Source organism: Myotis myotis, unplaced genomic scaffold, assembly GCF_014108235.1.
Source record: "Myotis myotis isolate mMyoMyo1 unplaced genomic scaffold, mMyoMyo1.p scaffold_m19_p_2, whole genome shotgun sequence".
Taxonomy (NCBI): domain Eukaryota; kingdom Metazoa; phylum Chordata; class Mammalia; order Chiroptera; family Vespertilionidae; genus Myotis; species Myotis myotis.
The window spans coordinates 54216980-54242668 of NW_023416324.1; the positions used below are offsets into that span (position 1 = coordinate 54216980).

At 40.1% G+C, this 25689-nt stretch overlaps 2 protein-coding genes and 3 non-coding genes across 5 annotated transcripts in view; all 5 read left to right on the forward strand.

The window, feature by feature from the left end:
- The first annotated feature begins 3578 nt into the window (after nt 1–3578).
- RABGGTB (Rab geranylgeranyltransferase subunit beta) lies at nt 3579–11452 on the forward strand. The gene is made up of 9 exons (XM_036349808.1): nt 3579–3600; nt 4613–4720; nt 5416–5613; nt 6156–6261; nt 7064–7116; nt 7201–7311; nt 8087–8212; nt 10342–10491; nt 10874–11452. The coding sequence occupies exons 1-9, from the start codon at nt 3598–3600 to the stop codon at nt 11012–11014; spliced, it is 996 nt and encodes a 331-aa protein (XP_036205701.1). The 5' UTR covers nt 3579–3597; the 3' UTR covers nt 11015–11452.
- LOC118677956 lies at nt 4421–4499 on the forward strand. The gene has a single exon (XR_004974659.1). It is a non-coding gene; the product is annotated as a small nucleolar RNA SNORD45 (small nucleolar RNA).
- On the forward strand, nt 4857–4938 carry LOC118677954. The gene has a single exon (XR_004974657.1). It is a non-coding gene; the product is annotated as a small nucleolar RNA SNORD45 (small nucleolar RNA).
- Nucleotides 5749–5820, forward strand: LOC118677955. The gene has a single exon (XR_004974658.1). It is a non-coding gene; the product is annotated as a small nucleolar RNA SNORD45 (small nucleolar RNA).
- A 1659-nt stretch (nt 11453–13111) lies between the features above and the next one.
- Nucleotides 13112–25689, forward strand: part of MSH4 (mutS homolog 4) — an 88651-nt gene continuing 76073 nt past the window's right edge. Inside the window, exons 1-3 of the mRNA XM_036348457.1 lie at nt 13112–14202; nt 19660–19842; nt 25250–25410. Coding sequence (XP_036204350.1) covers nt 13968–14202; nt 19660–19842; nt 25250–25410 — 579 coding nt within the window. The 5' untranslated portion in view covers nt 13112–13967. The remainder of the gene's footprint in view (nt 14203–19659; nt 19843–25249; nt 25411–25689) is intronic.

Sequence of the window (25689 nt, forward strand, 5' to 3'; positions counted from 1 at the left end):
ACAATCAATCTCTTCAATTATATCCTGGGAAACAGGAGTGCCAACTCCTTTTGAAAATTGCCATGAAATGTAAGGAGATCCAGTAGATGCGTCTGAATTCTGGAGACTCAGTGACAATCAGATACCATCTTAAAATTCCAGTTTACAGCCCTGACCAGTTTGGCTCAGTGGATAGAGTGTCAGCCTGTGGACTCAAGGGTCCCAGGTTCGATTCCGGTCAAGGGCATGTGCCTTGGTTGGGGGCACATCCCCAGTGGGGAGTGTGTAGGAGGCAGCTGATCAATGTTTCTAACTATCCCTCTCCCTTCCTCTCTGTAAAAAAAAAATCAATAAAATATATTTAAACAAAATTAAAAAAAATCCAGTTTACAAAAGCAGAGCCCATCAAATTGAAGTCTAGAGATAGGCTAAGAATTAAAAAGGGCTTCCTCACATATCCATAAAAATAGAACATTACAACTGCAGAACAATATTCCAAACAAGGAGCCATGATTAAATTTCACTCATTGGTTCATTCAGTTCTCTGTAATTGTTCTTGAGTCAGTGAACTGCTTTCAAGAAGCCATCCACTTTCAGACCAAAGAGTCCTAGAAACCCTGACTCAGTCACTGATATAGTGTGATATTTGTCTAAGCTATGTCGGCTTGGAAGTCTGTACCCAAGAGGTTTCCTTAAAGTTATCAATAGTTCAAAATATCTGATCCTTTCCATGTGTCTCTGAGACTGGTCCTGAATGCATAAACTTTGGGCTGTAGCTTACAGCATAGCCTTCTAGCCTTCTAGCTAGCATCAGCGTAAAGCAGAGACTATCTGTAGATGATTGCCCTAGTTCAGGCTGCTGTAACCATACCATAGACCAAGTGGCTCAAACAACAAACATTTATTTCTCACAGTTTTAGAGACTAGGAAGTGCAAGATCAAGGTGCCGGCCCTCTCCAGCGTTGCATACTGCTAACTTTTTGTATCCTCACATTGCAGAAATAAGGTGAGTGAGCTCACTGGGATCCCTGTTATAAGGGCACTACTCCCATTCATAAGGACTTCACCCTCATGTGTTAATTACATCTCAAAGGCCCCTCTTCCTAATATCACATTGCGGATTAGGATTTCAACATGCAAATTTTGGGGGAACACAAACATTCAGTCTTGATCATTGCAATGAACTGAATGTTGTAGTTAATTACTATATCCAATAATGTCAGAATGGAAGTGAATTAAAGTATCTGTTGCAGCATAGTGTATAACTATCTCAGAAGAATTTAAAGCATTATTTACCCTGAGGGAAATAGGACATTGACAAATCTCCAAGATGGGAAATATGTAATTGTTTTTACTATCATTTTTAAAAATAAAGTGAAAGAATAGTTTTTGTGATTTTACAGGGGACCACAAAAGATTTCAAGGATACATTCAGGTGTAAAATATACCCTGAAATTTAATTTGTCTAAATTCAAAATTTGACCATAGGAAGGAAAAAATCAAAAGAGATGGCAAAGATGATCTGATATCTTGAGTAAGACAGGATTAAAGGTGCCTGAGAAAGAACACTTGGTTACCTATTTAATGAAATGGACAATAAATAAACACAGAAGAATGTAATCCTATCTCATAAAAGAGAAACATGGTAATTGGCAATCGACTGCTACCCTTCCCATTGGCTAATCAGGACAATATGCAAATTAACTGCCAGCCAAATTGGTGGCCGGCAGCCAGGCAGCTTGAAACTAACATGAGGCTTGCTTGCTTCAGTGACGGAGGACTCCAATGTTCCCCCCCTGCCGCTGCAGGCCTCTAAGCTGCAACTCTAAGCAACTATGTAACAAATATAGAAGCTAAACAAAACCCCAGGAACCTGCTTTAGTCAGCCAGGCTTCAGCCAGCAGGATCACAACATTGTAAGCAAAGGCCAGAAACCTACTTTCAGCAGCGGAGGCCTCAGAGCTGGAGCCAAGCCTCAAAGCTAAAGCTGGCCCAGAATAAAAAATAAATAAATAAATAAAGGGGCGGTTGGGAGCTTCAGTCACCCCCAGCCTGAAAACAGCCCTCAGCCCCTCACCCAGACTGGCCAGGCACCCCAGTGGGGACCCCCACCCTGAAGGGGGTGTGACCAGCTGCAAACAGCCATCATCCCCTCACCCAGGCTGGCCAGGCACCCCAGTGGGGACCCCCACCCTGATCCAGGACACCCTTCAGGGCAAACCAGCCAGCACCCACCTGTGCACCAGGCCTCTACCCTATATAGTAAAAGGGTAATATGCCTCCCAGCACCGGGATCAGCGTGACAGGGGGCAGCGCCCAAGCCCCCTGATCGCCTTGTGGCTCTGTGTGTGACAGGGGTCGGGGCCACAACCTCCCTATCCACCCTGATCTGTTCGTGACAGGGGAAGGCCCCCCAACCCCCTGATCAGCCCTGCTCTGTGCCTGATAGGGGGGAGCTCCCGAACCCCCTGATCGGCCCTGCTCTGCGTGTGACAGGGTGCGGTGCCCCAACCCCCCCCCCCCCCCCCCCCGCCACAGGCCCTGCTCTGTGTGTGATGGGGTAGAGCTATAACCTCCCCATCAGCCCTGCCCTGAGTGTGAGAGTGATGGCGCCCCAACCCCCTGATTGGCCCTGCTCTGTGCATGACATGGAATGGTGCCACAACCTCCCCATCCACCCTGCCTTGAGTGTGACAGGGGACGGTGCCCCGACCCCCCAATCGGCCCTACCCTGAGCGTGACTGAGGGTGGCATCACAACCTCCCCATCCGCCCTGCTCTGTGCATGACAGGGGGTGGCGCCCCAACTCCCCAATCCGCCCTGCTCTGAGCCCGACCAGGGGCTGCACCTAGGTTTTGGGCCTGCCCTCTGCCACCCGGGAGCAGGCCTAAGCCAGCGGGTCGTTATCTCCCGAGGGGTCCCAGACTGGGAGAGGGCACAGGCCGGGCTGAGGGACCCCCCTCCCCGTCGAGTGCACAAATTTTTGTGCACCAGGCCTCTAGTATGATTATAAGGGACTTTAGATATTTAGCAAATGAGGAAACTTTGTTCCTTTTAAAAAAATAATTAAGGATATGAAAAAGTCAATGTTGAGAGCTCAGAAAAATTATTCTGGTAAGACAAAATCTCTGCTATCTAATCAAAGGTTTGGTTCAGTGGATAGAGCGTTAGCCTGCGAGCTCTAACGGTCCCAGGTTTGATTCCGGTCAAGGGCATGTACCTTGGTTGCAGGCACATCCCCAGTAGGGAGTGTGTGCAGGAGGCAGCTGATCAATGTTTCTAACTCTCTATATCCCTCTCTCTGTAAAAAAAAATCAATAAGATATATTTTTTTAAAAAAGTAATTGAGATAGTATTACTTAAAACTATTTTAGACCAAACGATAGGATTATGAGGTTTGTAAAAGGTGGGGTGGGGTGGGGGGAGGCAAAACCTTTGAGCACAGGCAGCAAAGACAGCTATAAGCAGTCGGTGGGGGTCCTAGTGTAGCCAATGGGACAGGCGGGAGCTTAGTCAACTATGTCAGGCGGCGGAGGGGACCTGAGGGGTGCTTCTGCGCATGCGCGAGCCTGCTAACTACACCCTCCAACGAGCTCAGTTCTCTTTTCGCTCTCAGACATGGTGAGTGTGGCTGCCCTTTGCGCTGCAGTCCCGCTGGGTCGGGGAGGAGGCCGCACGGCGTAGTATTTAGCCGCTCAATGATTGTAGTGTGGCATAGCAGGTGTTGGAGAATGGTTAGGTTAAGCCACAGGCCTTGGGAGGTTTCTTGAGAGCTCAGAAAGGCTGAAATGTTACTCAGCGTTTCCTGCAGACCTCGCGGGCCGGTTGCCGCCTGTCATTTTCTGCAGGCTTCCTCCTGTCGGGCGGGCCTCGGGATTCAAAGGCCCGATTTTTTAATCCCACAAAATCAGACCATGTAGGCGCTGCTTTTTTCCTTCTCTCTATACATATGTATTTAGTGGCTCAATCTTTAGAACCGAGACTGGTAAGGTGGTAAATTTTAAATGGAATTTGGAAGAAATTTAATAACTTCTTTTTAGTAATCGTCATGACCTACTTAAAAATGAATACAATTCAGTGTCAGTCACGAAGTTCTAGATAATGGGGAGAATTAGACCAGCATTTTCATCACCTGGGGGCTTGTTAGAAATTCAGAAACTGACGAAAGCTGGAGAGTATGGGGCTAAAGGGGGACTGTTTGCTTAAGCAATGGAATAACTTGGGTGCGTAGAAAGTGCTTTGAAACCGAGTTTCTAGATTAATAAAATTTCATTAAATAACTTAATTGCAAGTTATTGTCTACTTAGGTATGTTTATGCATCCGCTTGCTTATTACCACATGTAAACCATAACTTCTCCTGAATTTGTGAGCGTCGATACTCCGTAGTTTTTATTTTACTCTTTAAGGGAAAGATAAGCAATCGATAAAGGTAATTTTTTGGGTCTATGATGAGCCGGCATGTATTCTGAATCTAAAGTTGATTACGACTACTTTAGCTCTAGAATTACTCTGAGACCTGAAAAATAACCTGAATCATTGCAAGAGCTTCAAGTTCTGTTGTGTATTGAATGTGCCCTGGGGTCAGACATTAAAAGGTAAATGTTTATGAAATCACTGCTTTTATTTTGAAAGGGCACACCACAGAAGGATGTTACCATCAAGCCAGATGCGCCTGACACCCTCTTACTGGAGAAGCATGCAGATTATATTGCATCCTATGGCTCAAAGAAAGATGATTATGTATGTATGGTTTTATGTTGAAAGTTTCAAAGACTATTCTCCATAAGCAGTCAGTGGGTCAATATTTATGGCCCATTTTAAGAGGTTTGAAGTACAGAATAAATTTCTACTTTTGTAGTTGAGGCAATACTTTCAAGGTCAATGATGTGTTGGCATGTATTATCTGAATTTACAGCTGATGTGTAATAACACTAGCTCTAGAATTACTCTGAGACCTTGAAAAACTTTTACCTTGAGTTTTAAACATTATAGAATAATTTTTCTCTGGGACGATCTTTAAATAAAGTAGTGAGCAGCTCACCTGGAAGTAAATATTTTTCCCTTTAGTGTCTCAACAGCTGGATTACCATGGAAAATACCTAGTATTGATAAATTCTTAAGTAATATGTTCCCATAACCATGTGATTATGGAGTCGTTAAATACGATGTAGGTACTCTGAAAGATGTTCTCCCCGAACTTAAAAAAAAGTAGGTCTTCTCGTTTACTCTTCCGGTTGGCTCCTGGAAGAGTTAAAGCCCTGTTTGGTCAGTCACAAGTGAATTTATCATACACTTCTCAGATAGTGGAACTTCTGTCCCCCAAATTTGAGAGCCACAAATTTAAACTTATCATTGATAGGATTAAATGTTTATATGTTTGGTTTCTGACCCAGCATGAATTCAAACTGACACATGAAAGTAATTGTGTATTTTAGGAGTACTGTATGTCTGAGTACTTGAGAATGAGTGGCGTCTATTGGGGTCTGACTGTAATGGATCTCATGGGACAACTAAATCGCATGAATAAAGAAGAAATTCTGGCATTTATTAAGTCATGTCAACACGAGTGTGGTGGAATAAGTGCTAGTATTGGACATGATCCTCATCTTTTGTACACTCTGAGTGCTGTCCAGGTAAATACTGATTAAAATTTGGCAGTCTTGGTAGTGTGTGCTCTTAACCTGAGGGGAAATTTGAAACCAGGAAAGTAATAAAATGAGTATGTCAAAAAGTTACCCTAAGTTTTGCAAATGAAGTCTATTTAACAAGGTCAATGATGTGATGGCATGTATTAGCTGAATTCAAAGTTGATGCGAATTCTAAAATTACACTGAGACCTTGGATGGTAAAAGGTTTAGTGTATGTAAATATTTGGAAATCACAAGGTGGCGTTACATGTTTTAATTTTGATATTGAAGATCCCACAAATGAGGGTTTAAAGTCTACATAAGTTAGACTATTTAAGAGTTTTTAAGTTACAATTTATATGTAGAAAAATGCTTTTAGAAGTTTGGATTTTAATACCTATAATTTTATTGCATAGAAGATACTTTGCATGTTTGAGAAAAGTTTATAATATTCCTAGACAAAAGGACGCTTGCTTGACTTAAAAGACAGTTGAAGAACATTAGAATCAATTAGGGTTGAAGATGTATTTAACTTTTTTTTGTTACAGATTCTTACTCTGTATGATAGTATTAATGTTATTGACGTAAATAAAGTTGTGGAATATGTTCAGAGTCTACAGAAAGAAGATGGTTCTTTTGCTGGAGATATTTGGGGTAATGTCATTTTAATTCATTCTACCAAATATACCAATCTTAAATGTTTTGGTGTTTATTGTAATAAGCTCTGCTGCATATTTTTAAGTACAGTTAATTGGAGACTTTGCTAATTTATATAAGTTTTTTAAAAAGTTTTTCATCTTTTCAGGTCCCACTAAGCAGCTGGTCTAACTGGACTTAATAGTCTGCTGGAAGTTCCAGCATGCACTGAGCTAGTTATGTCAGCCTACAGGAGCGCTGGAACAGAGGGGGTCAGTCTAAAAGATAAGGTAGGTGAAATTTTTTCCCCCCAATATTTGGTGGGTTTGTAAAGTTCTTAAAAAACTGCTTACTGGCAAGGGAAAGATGATAAAAACTTTACAAACTTACTGAGTATTTGAGTGGAGGGAGGGATTAGTATTTTACTTGATAAATTAGATAATCTCTACTTCAGGGCTGAATACAGTGCAGGCCGGAGAGACCAGCTGCTTCATGGGATGTGAAAATCTACTTATATGTAATAGGGTAAGTTCATTATTATTAGAAACTGACTAGTCCTTTTGGCTCTGTTAATTATTACCTTCCCTTTCTGGGTACTGTGTAAACTCTAGATAATTTGCTGTATTTTGTCAAAGCATTTTTCTAGATCTTAGTTTTCTTAGAAGTAAAATGATTTCACTTTAGATTTAGCTTTCCTTCTGGAGACGTACAAGTAAATTTTAAGTTTTGACCATAGTAATTGTACAGAATAACTTGTGTATGTTATGATCAGAAGCGTTTAGTAACACTTAAGTTTTGGTTTGATTCCTTTTATTTTTAGGAGAAATTGATACAAGATTCTCTTTTTGTGCTGTGGCAACTTTGGCTCTATTGGTAAGTTATGACTATTGTATTGGAATTAATTAGTGTCCATGGTTACTCTGGAATTTATAGGCATTGTTTTTTGTTTGTTTATAGGGGAAGCTGGATGCTATTAATGTGGAAAAGGCAATTGAATTTGTTTTATCGTGCATGAACTTTGATGGTGGATTTGGTTGTAGGCCAGGTTCTGAGTCCCATGCTGGGCAGGTAATTCACTAATGCAGATTAAAATATGTTAATAGCAATTTTAGTGTTTGTTAAATATGAATGAAGTTAATTTGACCAAAGGTACTATAATGAATGTGGGATGTTACATTATAGTTGATTAATTGCTGGTTAAGGAAGGCCTCTTTTTTTTTTTTTTTTTTTTACAATAGTTTGCTTTATATACATTCACCTGCTGGTGAAACACTTCGATCCAGTCAAACATAAGTAGGTTTGTAATCACCAAAAATACATTTTGATTTTCCATTAGTGTTTATTTATATTTATATATATATATATATATATATATATATAAAGAGGAAGAGGAAGGGAGAGAGAGAAACCAATTTGCATTCATTGATTGATTCTTGTATGTGCCCTGTCCAGGGATTGAACCCCAAACCTGGGTGTATCCAGATTACAGTGCTCTAACCAACTGAGCTACCTGGCTTGGGCTCCATTAGTTTTTAACTAAATAATTGAAAGCAGTTTGTTCCTATATTTGCTTATGCCAGAGAACATTGTATACATATAAATAGTTGTGAAATAAAATAGTATCTTAGTCATAGAGAACTTTTGACAATAGTATTTCTTTGCAAAATTTGATCCTAGTAATAGTATGCTTAGGTGTTGTTGTTGTTGTTTTCCAAATAATTATGTGATATTTCCATGTTCAATTGTAAGGAAATTTTTAGACATAAAATGAAGTTTTAATTGAGTAGTTTTCATCACTTATTGCAGATTATTATACACCTGTACTTTATGTCTGTAATTTTAGATCTATTGTTGCACAGGATTCCTGGCTATTACTAATCAGTTGCACCAAGTAAACTCTGATTTACTTGGGTGGTGGCTTTGTGAACGACAGCTACCTTCAGGTGGACTGAATGGAAGGCCAGAGAAGGTATTGTTTCATAAGATACATTGTGTTCTAACAGCTTTATAACTTCAGTGAGTGCTGTTTTACTTTAACTTTTTCAATATTGCTCTTGTAAATTGATAGTTAGCTTTTTATCTTCCTTTCATTATAATTTTTCTATTGTACCATGAAAAAAAAAAGGCCCTGTACTTTGCCTATTCACCCCTCTGTCCTCCCCCAAATCCCTGGGAAACACTGATCTTTTTACTAACTTTAGTTTTGCTTTTTCCAGAATGCATATAGTTGGCATTATATAGATGTAGCGTTTTCAGAATTGCTTCTTTCACTTAGTAATATGCATAAGTTCCTCTGTATCTAAAATATACTTTTGAATCAAAGATGTGCATGGTGCCTTCTGATGCTTGTTTTATAAGTTGATGTTTTTTGGTTTTCCCTATCCTGAAGTAAATTCTTGAATTATCTAAAGGAGAATACAAAAATGGCAAATATTCTTAGCTTTAAAATATGTTTATATTCACACATAATCTAAATTCTGAGTGGATCTTTTCTCTCCCATCCTTCTCAAGGCCTTGCATTTCTCAGGCATTGAAATGAAGCTGATTCTTCAAACCTTTTAATTTCTGGGTATATACCAGGGAATAATTCATGCATTAAATGGTGTATGTCTGGGAGCCAAACTACTGTTAAGTGAACACATTCATCTAGTATAGAAACTTCTACGTTGGTTTATGGGTATGAAGGGACAATGGATCATTTTTAATTGCTAAAACTTTTTATTCAATATTTTTATTATCTCTCCCCCTCCCCCCCAAAAAGAAAAACCTTTAATTTTTGACACTTGGATTTGGAAGAAGGAAATTAATTTTTCTTAAGTTCAGTTTTGTTTAGGTCACACACATTAAGCTCTAAATTGGGTCTTTAAGGGTCAGATAGTAAATATTTTCAGCTTTGTAGTTTATGGTCTTGTTGCTGCCCAAAGAGGAAATGCTTCCATAGTAAGATTATGGACATGGCTCTGTTGCAATAAAATTATCGGTACATTTTGTGCTTCATATGATTTTTCTGTCAATTAAACATTTTTAAAACTACACATGTAAACTATTCTTTGGTGGTAGTCTAGATTTGACCTGAGCTATAGTTTGCTGGGTCCTAACCCTAAAAATATATTATAGGTGCATAGTGCTTTTATCACTTTTGTTTGCTTGATATTTCTGATGAGTTGGGGATGAATGGAGTAGGGAAATAACCACAGGTGGTTTCTAGTTAAGGTCCTATGGAAAACCTGGGCAACTTTAAACAATTGGGAGTGGCAACTGACAGGAACCAGCATTTTAACAATGTAGCACAATGTTTTTCTTTATTGTTGGCTATTACAGGTCCCCCATTTTCTTCTCCTTTTGCCTCCCTTCTCTGGCCATCATGTGAATGATTTACCCAAGGATCTTACTGAAGATTGCATTCAGCCTCAAGTGGTGTCTTCTGTGCCTTTTTTTTTTTTTTTAATATATATTTTTATTGATTTCAGAGAGGAAGGGAAATAGAGATAGAAACATCAATGATGAGAGAATCATTGACTGGCCGTATCCAGTCAGTGGGTCACATGTTATCCTGCATGTGACCCATTGGGTATCGAGCCCATAGCCCGGGCATGTGCCCTGACCTGGAATCAAACCATGACTCCTGGCATTGTCATAGGCTCAACCACTGAACCACGCCAGCTGGGCTCTTGAATTTCTTAAATTGTATTTTGAGGGGCCAGGCTTCAGGTGATTTTGCAGATCTATAGCTACCTGGGAGTACTTGTTGAAAATGCTCTACTTGGGGATATGCAATATCCATCATCATAGATTTCATGAGCCTTACTACCAGCAATTTGAGTAAGGGACTGAGTTAGGCATTCATTGCAGAAGAACAAAAGTAGATGGGTTTTTGTTTTTTTCCCCACAAAATACTGAAACACATAGCAAACCTTTCTATGAATTAGAGTATTTGGTCTTTTCCAGTGATTATCTTTAATTCTAAGCAGTTATGTTTATGAATTTCAGCATTTCAAATACTGCATATCAGTATAGTGCTTGATTCCTCCCCCTCCCAACCCAAGTGGACTAGAGAATAAAAATTGTGGCAACTTTGTGGCTTTTTTTCTCTCCTAGTTACCAGATGTATGCTATTCATGGTGGGTGTTGGCTTCCCTAAAGATAATAGGAAGGCTTCATTGGATTGATCGAGAGAAACTGCGCAGTTTCATCTTAGCATGTCAAGATGAAGAAACTGGAGGATTTGCAGACAGGCCAGGAGATATGGCAAGTACATTTCTGACATATTCATGTAACAATTACATTTCAGTGTTTTCCATTTTATGGTTCTAAGCTATTCCAGACTTAGAAATAGATGGTATTTCCTAGTATAGATGGTATTTCCTAGTGTTGCTTTGAAAGCAGTATGCTTTTTTTTGTGTAATTTTTGAGACTGCAAAGAATAGTAAAACAAGTTTGCAGAAATTTCTCATGACATTTCCAAAATAGTGTATGGTTAACAGCACAATTTGAAGCCATTTTTATTATGAGAACTTGAAGCATATATTCAAGTAGAGAAAATACAGTGGGCTCCAATATAACCATCGTTCAGAAGCAGGGTTTTAGAAGTTTTTGTTTCCTAATAATCTGAATTCTTATTTTTTTATAGGTAGATCCTTTTCATACTTTATTTGGAATTGCTGGATTGTCACTTTTGGGAGAAGAACAAATTAAACCTGTTAATCCTGTTTTTTGCATGCCTGAAGAAGTACTTCGGAGAATGAATATTCAGCCAGAACTAGTGAGCTAGATTCATTGATGCAAAGTTGCTTAGTATAATTTTGTCATCCTAAAATTTCTGTTTTGAAGTGCTTGTCATACTTAAAAATGACTGTTAATATTTTGTATATGAGTTGTGATTGTGATAATTTTAATAAATTATATAAGTATACATATTGTAAAATAAAGGCCTATCTTCAGCTTTTGCTTTTCTTATAGAATGCTGTCATTCTGAATACAATATTTTGTTTACACTTCAACGTATTTAAATTTCCCTAAGAGTAAGAACTCTAGTTAATGAAGTCTTGTATTTGACTTGATTTCCCCATGTGCTCCCTCCATGTTATGTAATGATAGTTCATGTAAATTGGTCTATGTCAATGAAATTGTTAACTGATGATAAATATTGATATGCCCCACATGAATTAAAAGATGCACAAAGTGAAATAAACTTGAAATTTGGGAGTTATTTCATAGGAGCATGGTTATTCTGAGTTGGTCACAGAGTAATTTCGGTAAATGACAGTTCACCATCTTAGAATATGATTGATATCTGGGCTACACTTTATGCTAATTTTTAACATTTTATGTCAGAATGCCAGCTACTGACTACCAAAGGGTTGGCTCCCCCCCCCCCCCCCCAATAAGGAAACAGGAGATAGTTACAATACTTTTGTATATGTGCTTTCAGATAGACTATAATTCCTGTCTTGCATTCTTGGTGAAAATAAGGTATTTCTATGAATATTATTTTTAAGAGCATTTGTAAGATCACAGAAGTAGAAGTAAGTTATGGAAGAAATGGACTGCGGAAACAACTTATAGATGCAAAGGAAGGGTCCCTGGAGCTTAGAAGTGAGGAAGGTCAAAGTGATGTGCCAGGGATGGAAGGTGAAAGGCAGGCCTGCTCCCAGGAGGGAGAGCATGCTATGAACATTTTTCTTGGAAGTTGAAATCTGTTTTAAACATGCTGCAATATCTTGTATACTAGTCATTTTAGGAGTAGTTTTCCACATGAGTAATTGTAGGGCGCAGCTATAGCGTTAAGCCACAAGTCGCAGCTTAGAGGGCACAGCCCTCAGCATAATTAGGCTTGACCTTATGATGCTCCCTACATCTTACTGGTAGCTAATGGGCTGGGAGAGGTGCAGCAAGTGCTGCCAAAACAAGTGAAACAAGAACATTGAAACTATGGTGACCACTGCCTTGTTTACCTCTGGCTATAAAATAAAGGCTCTGCTTGCCTCTGGATCTCTCTGTGGTCTCAGCCAGGCACAGGAAGATCCACCTAGACTCAGCTTACTCTCTTTGTCATTTCTTCATTCTTTACAGCCCTCAAGCTTTTGAACCCTTGGCTGAGCTGGCTCGGCCCAAATAATGATGGTTCACTTAACACATTGACCAGTGTCAATTTTATCTTGCATATAGGTGCTTACATTAGATTCTTTTGAGTGTCCAATAGCATTTGATAATACACTAGTCTTTCTGAAAGCCTGGAGGTCATTGGAAGGAACAGCTTATTTAAATGGTATTTTTGAAGAAGTTTCGATGTCTATGGGCACTGCATATGGGTGAACTATGCTGTGAATATCTTATAGTTAATTGCATGAAATCAATGTTTTAAAGGAATGTCTAATGGTATCCAGAGTATTTTACTTTTTTTTTCAATCCTATAATTTCTATGAAACCATAGTACTATTTCCATATTTATGAAAACTGAACAGATACAGAACTTAATTTCCCAAAGGTTATTTGTTGAGAAGCTATAGTTTGAAATTTTGTAATTTGCTCCTAACTAAATTACCCGTGAAAGCACTGTAGTAGAAATTGAGATTGGGGAGCCCTTTTTAAATCTCTCCCAAGACAGATCCATTGTTTGCCTGGTTCCTATTAATGGTTGAAGGGTAACAGTCTTGTGGGTGCTTATGCAGTAAGGCGGTGTTTCTCTAATCTTCCTAATGCCTCGACCCTTCAATACAGTTCCTCATGTTGTGGTGACCCCCAACCATAACATTATTTTCGTTGCTACTTCGTAACTAATTTTGCTACTGTTATGAATTGTAATGTAAATATCTGATATGCAGGATATATTTTCATTGTTACAAATTGAACATAATAAAAGCATAGTGATAATCACAAAAACAATATGTAATTATACATGTGTTTTCAGATGGTCTTAGGCGACCCCTGTGAAAGGGTAGTTCGACCCCCAAAGGGGTCGCGACCCACAGGTTGAGAACCGCTGCAGTAAGGTTAATGGCTCTTTCCTGTATTTAGCCACAAGACCAATGTTAGATGTGTTGTACTATAAAATGCGAGCATTAAAAGGAAGCTAGTGTGGCCCTGGCTGGTGTGGCTCAGTTGGGCACTGACCCATGCACCAACAGGTCACAGGTTTGATTCCTGGTCAGGACACATGCCTGGGTTTGGGGCTCCATGCCCAGTAGGGGGCGTGCAGGAGTCAGCCAATTGATTGTTCTCTCATCCATGTTTCCCTTTTCCTTACCTTCCTCTCTAAAATAAAATCATATTTCTAAGAAGCGAATGTGTGTGGGAGTATGTGGGAAATACTAAATTAGGCCTTGGGATGAGGGAAATGGGGTGGGAAGTGAAGAATGAGGCAAACTAATGGTCATTGGTGAGCCATAAATTCCGTTCAAGTGATAACCTGCAGGTTGAGGAGGGCTGTACTTCAGATTAAGCTCATAACCAAATCTTGTGGGAGGTGATGGGATTGGAAACCACTGGGAGTACTTTCTTAGGAGCAGATGGGGAAAGACATGCGGGTGTGGAAAGCTGCAGTCCTGGGCGCCTGCGCCCTGCTTCTCTGCGCCTGCGCGCTGCTCTACGCCTGCACCCTGCGGCTCTGCGCCTGCGCGCTGCCCTCCCGCCTCTTCCTGCGTCGCTTCTGTCCCTGAGCCACGTTGTTCCGTCCGAGGGCGAAGGGCCTTTCCAGAATCTCCCGGTGCCAGCGGAGTGTGAGGATGCTGAGGCCGGAGATCTCATCCACCTCGCCTTCCGTCCCTGCGGCTTCCCAGTCATCCGCGGAGCCTTGGTCACAAGGGCCCCGCTACAATTTCGGACTCCAGGAGACCCCTCAGAGCCTCCCTTCAGCCAAGGCCTCTGCCTCCACCCCTTGGGGCACGTCCGGGGCCGCGGGCGACCGGAGCAGCAGCAGCAGCCTCCCGGGGCCTGTGCCCAGCGCCCTGCTGGCTCCCCGCGCTCGAGGCAAGGAGAGGTGGGGGGAATTCCCGTGGGTGGCGGCCTGCGGCCCCCGGGGGTTCCGGGAGGTGGTTGGTGGTTAGCGGAGAAATCTCACTGGTGGTTTGGTTGGAGGAGGAGAACCGGGTCCCCTGGAAATGTGATGGTCAGAGTGATTAGCAGGCTGACGGTGCAAACTGGTTTGATTACAAGGCTGTGATGGCGGATGGCTAAGCCCCGAGGAAGACTGAACTGTCCGGTATAATGACCCTCCTTCCCGCGGCCGCTCCCCCCTCCCCCCCCAAAGTCCAGTTGGCCATTGAAGGAACAGTGTAAGTGTGTGGGGTGTTAGGGCCACGACCCCACCCAAGCGAAAATCCCTGTGTAACTTCTGACTCCCCCAAAACTTAACCTTCTGTTGACCGGAAAGCCTTACCACCAATAATACAAACAATAAATTAATGTGTATTTTGTATGTTTATATGTATTAATACTGTATTCTTACAATAAAGTAAGCTAGAGGAAAAAAAATGTTATTAAGAAAATCAGCCCTAGCCGGTTTGGCTCAGCGGATAGAGCTGATTCTCTGTCTCTGGATCTGTTTTGTTCATCAGTTTATGTTGTTCATTATATTCCATAAATGAGTGAGATCATGTGGTATTTATCTTTCTCTGACTGGCTTATTTCACTTAACATAATGCTGTCCAGTTCCATCCATGCTGTTGCAAATGGTAGGAGTTCTTTCTTTTTTACAGCAGCATAGTATTCCATCGTGTAGATGTACTACAGTTTTCTAATCCATTCATCTACTGATGGGCACTTAGGCTGTTTCCAGATCTTAGCTATGGTGAATTGTGCTGCTATGAACATAGGGGTGCATGTATCCTTTCTGATTGGTGTTTCATGAATTCTCTTAATTTGACTTTCTTGGCTCTACTCCCAGTTTTCTCTTGTCTTCCAGAGAACTGTGCTCACCTTTGTGAGTTGTCTAATTGTTGGTTTGTCCTTAGTTCTTCCTAGACCACTTCAACTTGGATGTGATTACCACAACTCTGATTTCATCTATGTTCCAAATTCCTTTCAGACTGTCCTCTGGAGGAGTTTCTAGTGAGGGACCAGTGGACACCTCAGACTCACTATATGAATAAATGAATTCGTCTCCTTATCTCAATCATTGGGTTGTTTAAATCTTTTAAACTTAGAAGACTTCAACAATTCAAGTATTCCCTCACAACATCCAAATATAGTCCTGTTTATCTTCCAAATAAGTCTGTCCCTTTCTGTTTCTGTGCCATTACAGAACCTCATTATTTTACATCTGAATTATTGCATCAAACTCCTAAGCATTCCTTTTTCCAAGCTTAGTGTCACCAGAGTCAGGGGAAATGAAAATCTTATATCCCTTGCCACTTAAATTAGTGGTTCTGTATTTGCAGGTATGAGATCAAACTCTAACAGGACAACCAAGGCCCTTTGGGTCTGTTTTCCAGTCTTTACAGCCTATCGCAGATCATTTCTTTATATTGATCCTATATTCTAACCTAACTGGGCTATGTGGAGTTTGTCCAAAGCAGCATGCATGCTCACACTGTCAGTATAATTCCCCTCTTCATGAATTGCTTTTCACACACTTATTTTCAACAGTAATAATAACAGTCACTAATTAATGAGCACTTACTGTGTTCTAGCTCCTTATTAGGCATGTGGTATTTTTGATCCTCACAAAGAGTTAAGTAAGGATCTGAGCATAATAATATTCTGTGTCCCTGAGGAACTTATAGTTCAGTAGGGAAGACAGACTTGAATATCAATAAATAAATTTCTAAAATAACTAGCTATTCATGGATTTTTTTTAGGTCTTTATAAGAAAGATAGGGAACAAAAAAATTTTATAGAGGACGTGCAACTTGAACTGGTATTGAGGCATTACTAGGACAAAGAATGTCAGCTAAAGAGAAGAGAAACTGAACAGTCTTAAGAGAAAACGTTGTGCAAAGGCACAGAAGTCTGATATAGGATATTATGCTTATAGAACTGCAACTAATTTTGACTAGAGCAGAAGGATGATCTGATATAAACCTGGAGTACTTATAGCAGTTTGGTCTGGGAGGGAAATAGGTTTTGTCTGCCATGCCAGCAACAGGCTTTGGTGACTGGATAAACAGTAGTATTGTTTCCTGAAAAAAAAAAATGAATTTAGTTGGAGAACCAACTTTTAGAGGGAAAATAATAATTCTGTATGGACATATTGAGTGTGAAGAATCTCTGGGATATATGTGTATATTCATATTAAGGCAATTGAATATATGGATCTGGGGCTAAGAAGAGAAATGGGAAAGATACAGATTTGTAAATTACCACTGTATTTGAGGCCAGAGGGGAGAAGATAAGGTGCAGCAAAAGAAAGGTCAAGGAAATTGGAGGAATGAACTTAGGTTCTAAAAGTAACCTGAGAACAAGACATACTCCTCTCTGTCTCCAGATTCTGGTAACCTCTCCCTTCCTTAGCTCCTTTAAGCCTTAAGTGGTAATGGAGCAGACTTTGTTCTGGATCTACACACTTCTTTTTTTTTTTTTAAATATATTTTATTGATTTTTTACAGAGAGGAAGGGAGAGAGATAGAGAGTTAGAAACATCGATGAGAGAGAAACATCGATCAGCTGCCTCCTGCACATCTCCCACCGGGGATGTGCCCGCAACCCAGGTACATGCCCTTGACTGGAATCGAACCTGGGACCTTTCAGTCCACAGGCCAACGCTCTATCCACTGAGCCAAACCGGTTTCGGCTACACACTTCTTTATGATGATATCCTGATACCCTCTCCATACCTTTGTAAATAATTCCCTTTATCAAACTCTCCTAAAATAATTGTAGTTTGAATATGTCATCCAATTCTTACTGGGACCCATACAAAGGAATTGTATTTTACTAGAGGCCTGGTGCACAAAAATGTGTGCACTTGGGGGGTGGGAGGTCTCTCAGCCCAGACTGTGCCCTCTTGCAGTCTGGAACCCCTTGGGGGATGTACACCTGCTGGCTTAGGCCCGCTCCCTGGGGGATTGGGCCTAAGCTCGCAGTCAGACATCCCTCTGGCAGCCCGGGATCCCTCGGGGGATGTCCACTTGCCAGCGGGGAGCAGGCCTAAGCTGCAGTTGGACATCCTTAGTGCTGCTGAGGAGGCGGGAGAGGCTCCCACCACCACCGCTGTACTGGCAGCCATCAGCCTGGCTTGTGGTTGAGCAGAGCTCCCCCTGTGGGAGCGCACTGACCACCAGAGGGCAGCTCCTGCATTGAGCGTCTGCCCCCTGGTGGTCAGTGTGTGTCATAGTGACCAGTCATTCCCAGTCGTTCTGCTGGTAGGGTCAATTTGCATGTTACCCTTTTATTATATAGGATCATTTGGTGAGTAATGGGAGACACTGAGGAATTGTAAGAAAGGGAGACATGGTGAAATTTTTTTTCCCCAGAGATATGAAGACTATTAGAAAGGCATTATACCAGAGGCAGGGAGACAATTAGGAGACTTTTTTAAAAATCCTGAAGAAGATATGGGCTTAAAATGGGCCAGTAGGAGTTGAGGTAGAGAGAAATTTTAGTGACATTTAAAAGGAAAAATTACAAGGCTTGCTCATGGATTGGTTTTTAGGATTGATGAAAGAAGAATTAAGAATGACTTCTGTCCTAGCCAGTTTGGCTTAGTGGATGGAGCATCGGCCCACGGACTGGGGTCCAGGTTTGATTCCTATCAGGGGCACATACCTGGGTTATGGGCTCAATCCCAGGTCCTAGTCAGGGCACATGCGGGAGGCAACCAGTGGATCTCATCAATGTTTCTCTGTCTCTGTCTTTCCCAGTCTCTCTCTCTCTCTCTCTCTCTCTCTCTCTCTCTCTCTCTCTCTCTCTCTCAAAAAGAATGACTCCTAAGTTTATGATTTGGGTGACAGAGTACAAGGTGGTACAATTGACCACAACTGGTTGTAAAGAATAAATTTTGAGGGAAAGATATTGAATTAACTTATGGACATTTAAAATTTTGAGGAAGATATCTAAATACATCCAAGAAGTAGTTAGACAGAGGAACCTAGAGCCACACTAGCTGATAGAAATTTCTGTGATGATGGGACTATTCCATATCTGTACTAGTCAAATATGGCTTGAGATCATTTGAAATGTGGCTAAGGAATTGAATTTTTACTTTTATTTATTTCTGATTTAATTAAATAGCCACATGTGGTACATGGCTACTATATTGAATAATGCAGCTATAGACCTAAGAATATTTTTTTGCATTTTTAAAGGGCTGAAAAGGTAAAAATAATATTTTATGACATGTGAAAATTACATGAAATTCAGATTTCACTATTCACAAATAAAATTTTATTGAAATACAGCCATGCTCATTCAATTCCATATTGTCAATGGTACTCTCCTGCTATAATGTCAGAGTTGAGTAATTGTGACAGATCCTATGGCCCACAAAGCCTATATCATCTGATCCTTTATTAAAAAGTTTGACAACCTGTGGTTTACAGTGTAAGAGAGGAGTTAGGGCTGTATATGAAGACTTGAGACTTGTCAGGAAATAGATATTAATAGAAACTAAGAGAATAGATGAGAGGCCCAGAGAAAATGTATAATGTTAATTGTGAGAAGTGGTGAAAATGTATGGAATCCTTAGAAGCCAACAGTTAAGAAGCAGGCAGAAAAATAAGGATCTGTCAAAGGAAACTAAAAGCAAGTGGCTTGAGGATCAAGATAATTGTCATGGAAATCAAGGGAAATATATATATACTCCTCACTCAAGAATATGCTCATTGATTTTAGAGGGGAAAGGAGGGAGAAAGAAAAAGATCCATGTGACAGAGAACATTAATTGGTTGCCTTCCTTGCATAGCCACAATCTAGGTATGTGCCCTGACCTGGAATCGAACCCCATGCTCCAACCAACTACAACACCGGCCAGAGCCAAGCCCCATTATTTTATTTTATTTTTTTAAAACAACACTATGCCAGGCTGTTTGTGTACATTCTTTTAAGTTTTATGACAGTCCTGCAAAATAGGTAATATACCAGGTAAAGTACCTAAACAAGGAACCGAATTTAAGTGAATCCAGAGCTTTCTTTATACATTTACATGGGAGGAGAGAATTTCAAGTCCGCAGATGAAAAGTCATCTCATAATTACAAAGTAAATATATCTGTTGTATTTGAAAATTAGGAGGTAACTTAAAATTTCAGCAAGAGTAATCTTAGTGAACTTGTAGAAGCAAAAGCCTTCTTAGTAAGCACTTTTCCTTATGTTTTAGTATAAGATTATTTATCAATAATGTCATTTGCCATAATTCATTATATTTTTAAAAATCATTAACATGAAATTTTATAGAAGGTAAACATGGTAAAATTGTAGGGATTGTAGGCATCATTGCATAATTCTGAATCTTTAAAAACTGATATTTAATTTTTTGGATTTAGGTTCATACTTTGAAAACAAAAGATCCTATGCAGAAAATACATTTGCATCAGATTTTAATTTTGGAACAAGCTCATCTTCTACACGAGACAATAATTATCCTCAAACACTAAAGACTCCATTGTCTGCTGGAAATCCACAGAGATCAGGATATAAAAGTTGGACACCGCAAATGGGATATTCAGGTAAAATGAGTGGAATATTGAGCTAAATGACTTTTTGAAACTTTAAAGTTTTTTAAATTATAAATTAGGGTGGTTATGTTCATTTGAAGTGTTTTGTACCTGATATGACTGATTGAAAGATAAATGTACCAATTTATCCATATCCATAATTTGAAATGAGGTTAGTTCTCATAGTTCATTAATTAATGCAGGTCTACATTATTTTAACCATTCTGGCCTCAAAGAAAAATTGTCTACTTTTGCTGGGCTTTCCTCTCTGGATTGTTATATTTTTTGTATCTAGACCCCAAAAGTCCTCAGTATCTTTCTGCTTTTTAATACTTCTTTTTTTTTTTAAGGTAAATTGAAAGTATCAGTATGATCTCTTGCATATTTTTCAGCAGCTTTAGTAAGATATAATTAGCATACAATAAACTACACATTTAAAGTGTGTAATTCAATATGTCTTGACACACAAACACAGGTATTCCTGAAGCTCTTTAATACTTTTAAGGTTTTTTTGTATATTTGTATGTATTTTGGTTATGTTTGTGTTTTGTATGACTTTTGTGTATATATTTGTATATTTATATTTTGTGTACTACTTTGTTGCTTTCACCAAGACAGTTGATTTAAAATAACTTTGCCTACTATTACCAGAAGCAGAAATCAGAATTCTTCATTTTAGTAGGACCAAATTTATCAATATTTTCTTTTATGATTGCTGCATTGTGTATATTTGATTAGAAACTTTATCCCTGTCCCAGGTCAGAAAAATATTCTCTTATATTTTCTTCTAAGTGTTCTGAAGCTTTGCATTTTACATTTAAGTTTTTAATATACCTAGAATTGATTATTGTTTATAATATGAGGTAAGAAGTCAATTTAATTTTCCCACAGAGATAATTCCTATTTCTTGAATATCCTTCCTCCACCTTTGTCATATATCATAGACCCATATGGTTCTGTTTCTGCCTCTCTTAATTTCCAATCTCTGCCAATATCACACTGTCTTTAGTTTTATATTACATCTTGATATCTATAAGGGAAACCCTTCTACCCTTATCCTCCACTGACCATTTTGATCAGATGTATTACTGTGCTGAATGCCACAATGGTGGATAAATCATTCTGTGAATTCATAAATGGTGATGCTGGTGGAAGCACTGTGTGCAAAGAAGGCAAATCTGTATCTAGAATATGTGTTTGTTCCAGTGAAGACAGATATCTTCCCTCTCCATGATGTAATGAATCTCAGGCTGTCTCCTTGAGGAGTGGTGTTTTTTGGGACATTTAATGTTGATCTCTGCTTTTGGCAGGTTAGGCACTCAGCAGTGTGAGTAACCAGGTCAACTTTGATAAGTGGAAGTTCCTGTTATTGAGCCCATGCATAGGCACAATCCTGCCACCATGGCCACTTTGTTAATGGGTCTATTGAGGAAGTACTGGAGTGGCTGGGAAAGAGGCTACTTGACATCCATGGAGCTATCATTTTGTTCACCTGATTATTAAGAGTCTACTCTAGAGTGAATGCCCTTTCATACTTCCTTTTTAAAAAAATATGTTTTTAGCCCTAACCAGTTTGGCTCAGTGGATAGAGCATCGGCCTGCAGACTGAAGGGTCTCAGGTTCGATTCCTGTCAAGGGCATGTACCTTGGTTGCGGGCACATCCCCAGTAGGGGGTGTGCAGGAGGCAGCTGATGGATGTTTCTCTCTCATCGATGTTTCTAACTCTCTATCCCTCTCCCTTCCTCTCTGTAAAAAAAATCAAAATATATTAAAAAATATGTTTTTATTGATTTCAGAGAGGAAAGGCAAAGGAGAGATAGAAACGTCAATGATGAGAGAGAATCATTGATTAGCTCCCTCGTGCAGCCCCTACAGGGATTGAGCCTGTAACCTAGGCATGTGCCCTTGACCAGAATCAAACCTGGGACCCTCCAGTCTACAGGCTGACATTCTATCCATTGAGCCAAATCAGCTTATGTCCTTTCGAAGAGATCTATCCACATACGTCTTTTCCAGCTTCCCTTGTCGCCATCTTCCAATCCTGTTCCTTTCAAGTCCCTGACCATCCAGCTAGACATTAAAAACTGCTTATGAATGAGTCTAAATCTGTACTTCCTGTCATCTCTTATTCCAAATGTGGACAAATTTACTGCTCATAGTTCTGCGGAGATGAAAGATCAAAATGAATAAAACAAGTCAAAAAAGTTAGAGAAAATAGTAATGAATATCAAATATCTTAATGAAGGAGGAATTTCTTAGCAGAAAAGCAATGGAAGAAATTATAAAGAAAAATAGTGTCTGGCTATGGCTTAGACCCACTCCCTGAGGGCTCCCAGACTGTGAGAGGGCACACGCCAGGCAGAGGACCCTCACTATCCCTCCAGTGCATGATTTTCATGCACTGGGCTTCTATTATAGGATAATATATATAATCCTATTTGATTGTTTCAGTCAGCTCAAGGTAGGCAGAGAGTTATTTCATTATATTTTGTGATTGATGATTATTTATTACTAGAGGCCCAATGCACAAAATTCGCGCAAGTGGCTTGGCTCCTGCTGTGGCGGTGGTTGCCTCTGCCTGGTCCCCTGCTGCTGCGGCTTTGTCTGGAAGGACATTTGGTCTAATTAGCATATTACGCTTTTATTATTATAGATAAAATAATTTGCTCACATTTATATAGATTTTAAATGACAGTGTTAAAAAAAATCTGGGTTTTGTTTTATTTTAGAAGCAATTTTTTTTATTTCTCTTTTTTTAATTTAATTTATTTTTTTAATTAAATCTTTACTGTTCAGATTATTACAGTTGTTCCTCTTTATTCCCCCCATAGCTCTCCTCCACCCAGTTCCCACCCCACCCTCTGCCCTTACCCCTCCTACTGTCCTCATCCATAGGTGTACGATTTTTGTCCAGTCTCTTCCTGTACCCCCACACCCCTTTCCCCCCAAGAATTGTCAGTCCACTCCCTTTCTATGCCCCTGGTTCTATTATATTCACCAGTTTATTCTGTTCATCAGATTATTTATTCACTTGATTTTTAGATTCATTTGTTGATAGATGTGTATTTGTTGTTCTTACTTTGTATCTTTACCTTTTTCTTCTTCTTCCTCTTTTTAAAGAATACTTTTCAGCATTTCATTATAATACTGGTTTGGTGGTGATGAACTCCTTTAGCTTTTTCTTATCTGTGAAGCTCTTTATCTGACCTTCAATTCTGAATGATAGCTTTGCTGGGTAAATTAATCTTGGTTGTAGGTTCTTGCTATTCATCACTTTGAATATATCTTGCCACTCCTTTCTGGCCTGCATAGTTTCTGTTGAGAAATCAGCTGAAAGTCGTATGGGTACTCTCTTGTAGGTAACTGACTGTTTTTCTCTGGCTGCTTTTAAGATTCTCTCCTTGTCTTTTGCCCTTGGCATTTTAATTATAATGTGTCTTGGTGTGGTCCTCTTTGGATTCTTTTTGTTTGGGGTTCTCTTTGCATCCTGAACTTGTAAGTTTTTTTCTTTCACCAGGTAGGGGAAGTTTTCTGTCATTATTTCTTCAAATAGGTTTTCAATATCTTGCTCTCTCTCTTCTGCTGGCACCCCTATAAGTTGGATGTTGGTGCGCTTGAAGTTGTCCTAGAGGCTCCTTACACTATCTTCATATTTTTGGATTCTTTTTTTCTTTTTGCTTTTCTGGTTGGGTATTTTTTGCTTCTTCATATTTCAAATCTTTGACTTGATTCTTAGGATCCTCTTGTCTGCTGTTGGATCTCTGTATATTATTCTTTATTTCAGTCAGTGTATGCTTAATTTCTAGTTGGTCTTTTTTCATATCCTCCAGGGTCTCACTAAATTTATCGGCGGTTTCTAGAAAATTCTTGAAAAACCTTAAAAGTGTGGTTTTGAACTCTGTATCCAGTCGTTTGCTTTCCTCCATTTCTGTCATTTGTGACCTGTTTCTTTGTCTCCGCATTTTTTATGCTTCCCTGTGTTGGTAGAGTGGCTTTGTGTGCTAGGTGTCCTGTAGGGCCCAGTAGCTCAGCCTCCCCAATTACCTGAGGTGGACACTCTTGGTGCACCCCTTTGTGGGCTTTGTGCACAGTCCTGTTGTAGTAGGGCCTTGATTGTTGTAGGTATCACTGGGAGGAATTGACCTCCAGGCCAGTTGCTGTGAGAATCAGCTGTGTCTGCAGTGGGAGAACTTCTGTGCTGAAGACACCCTTCTGGGGCAAGACTTGCTTCAGTGGGGCTTTGGTGCTCACTGAGTCTGCACCCTGAGTGTGTCCCTTATGGATCTGAGGAGTTGTAATTGGATGGTCCCACTTTGACCCCTGGGTACACTGGCTCTTGGATCTCTAAGGAGGTGCTAATTTAGCCTCTGCCTGAGGCTACCCGGCAGGAGCTACAAAGAGATCTGCAGATTCCCCTTTCTTGTTTGGGGTTTGGAGGTGCCCAGATAAGGCCCAACTGTGAAGCAATGCAAGCTGCTGTGGGGCCTTGTGCCTTCTCTTGTAAGTTCTGGGTCTATCTGGCCCAGCTGCAGTTTGTTAGGTAATTTTCAGGTTGCAAAGGGCCAGGGCATTCATATGCAAAAGCCTCTGATGCAGCCTGGGTGGGGCGGGGTCTCAGGGAATCAACAGGGCGGAGCAAGCAGCTGTGGCTGATCCTCAGCCCTGCCCTAAGAGGCCCAGGGGTCTCAGTGTCCCAGTAATCGCTGCAAGCACCTCTGAGAGAAAGCTGCCCTCGAGTTCCGAGTTCTGCCCACTGCCAGACAGTCCATTTTCTCCCCATATGAGTCTGGGTCCCCAGAGACTTCCCAGAACTGGAGTTCAGAGCAGTTGGGGTCTTGTGACTCCCTTCCGATTCAAAAAGACAGCCGCGTCCTCAGTTGCCAGCCCTTGCTGCATGTGCCTCCATACCTCTGCACTTTACTTCTGCACCTCCTCTGAATCTCAGTGTGCTTTTCTCTGTCCTTCTAGTTGTAGAATTTCCACTCAGCCAGCCTTCCTGTAGTTCTGGATGATGTCCGTTTTGTCTTTTAGTTGTATTTTTGAAGTTGTTGTGGGATGCAGCAATTTCAGGTGTTTACCTATGCCGCCATCTTGGTTTCTCCTTGTTTTGTTTGTTTTTTGTTTTTTTTTAAATACCAAATTTAGTGTTTCTTTTGTGACTGCATTTCAATGAAATGAAAACTAAGACTATATAAATTATTTCTAAATGTTAATGAAGTTAAGTTTTGGCAAAATACTTTGAGAATGAACATTTTTATTTGGTGTGAATATGAAAAGTTATTTTTTGATGAGTAAAAAAAGATTATTTCTCTGGATATTAATAGCTGTGTCCTAGATTTGATGTCTTGAGATTGTATGAGAAAAAACTGGAAATGTTTTTTATTAATGTTTATACATTTAAAAAATTATTTTTAGCAGCTACATCTTCATCTGCAGTTTCTGTACACTCCCCATCAGTTATTGTAGCTGTTGTAGAAGGGAGAGGACTTGCCAGAGGAGAAATAGGAATGGCAAGTATTGATTTAAAAAGCCCACAAATTATATTATCTCAGTTTGCAGACAACACAACATATGCAAAGGTAAGTATTTATAATCCTAGAAAATGATTGATCTATTGGGCACTAGCCTGATTTTGAAGTCATTACTTTCCTAATTAGTTTACTTTTTGGTAGCATGCAGGTTTAGTAGTCTGAATTAAAATAAAATTGCTTTTCATCTCATATATTTTTAGTATATACTAGAGACCTGGTGCATGAAATTTGTGCACTTGGGGGTGGGGTCTCTCATCCTGGATTGCGAGAGGTGGCAGGTCAGGCCAAGGGACCCCACTGGTGCACGATCTGGGTCAGGGAGGGACG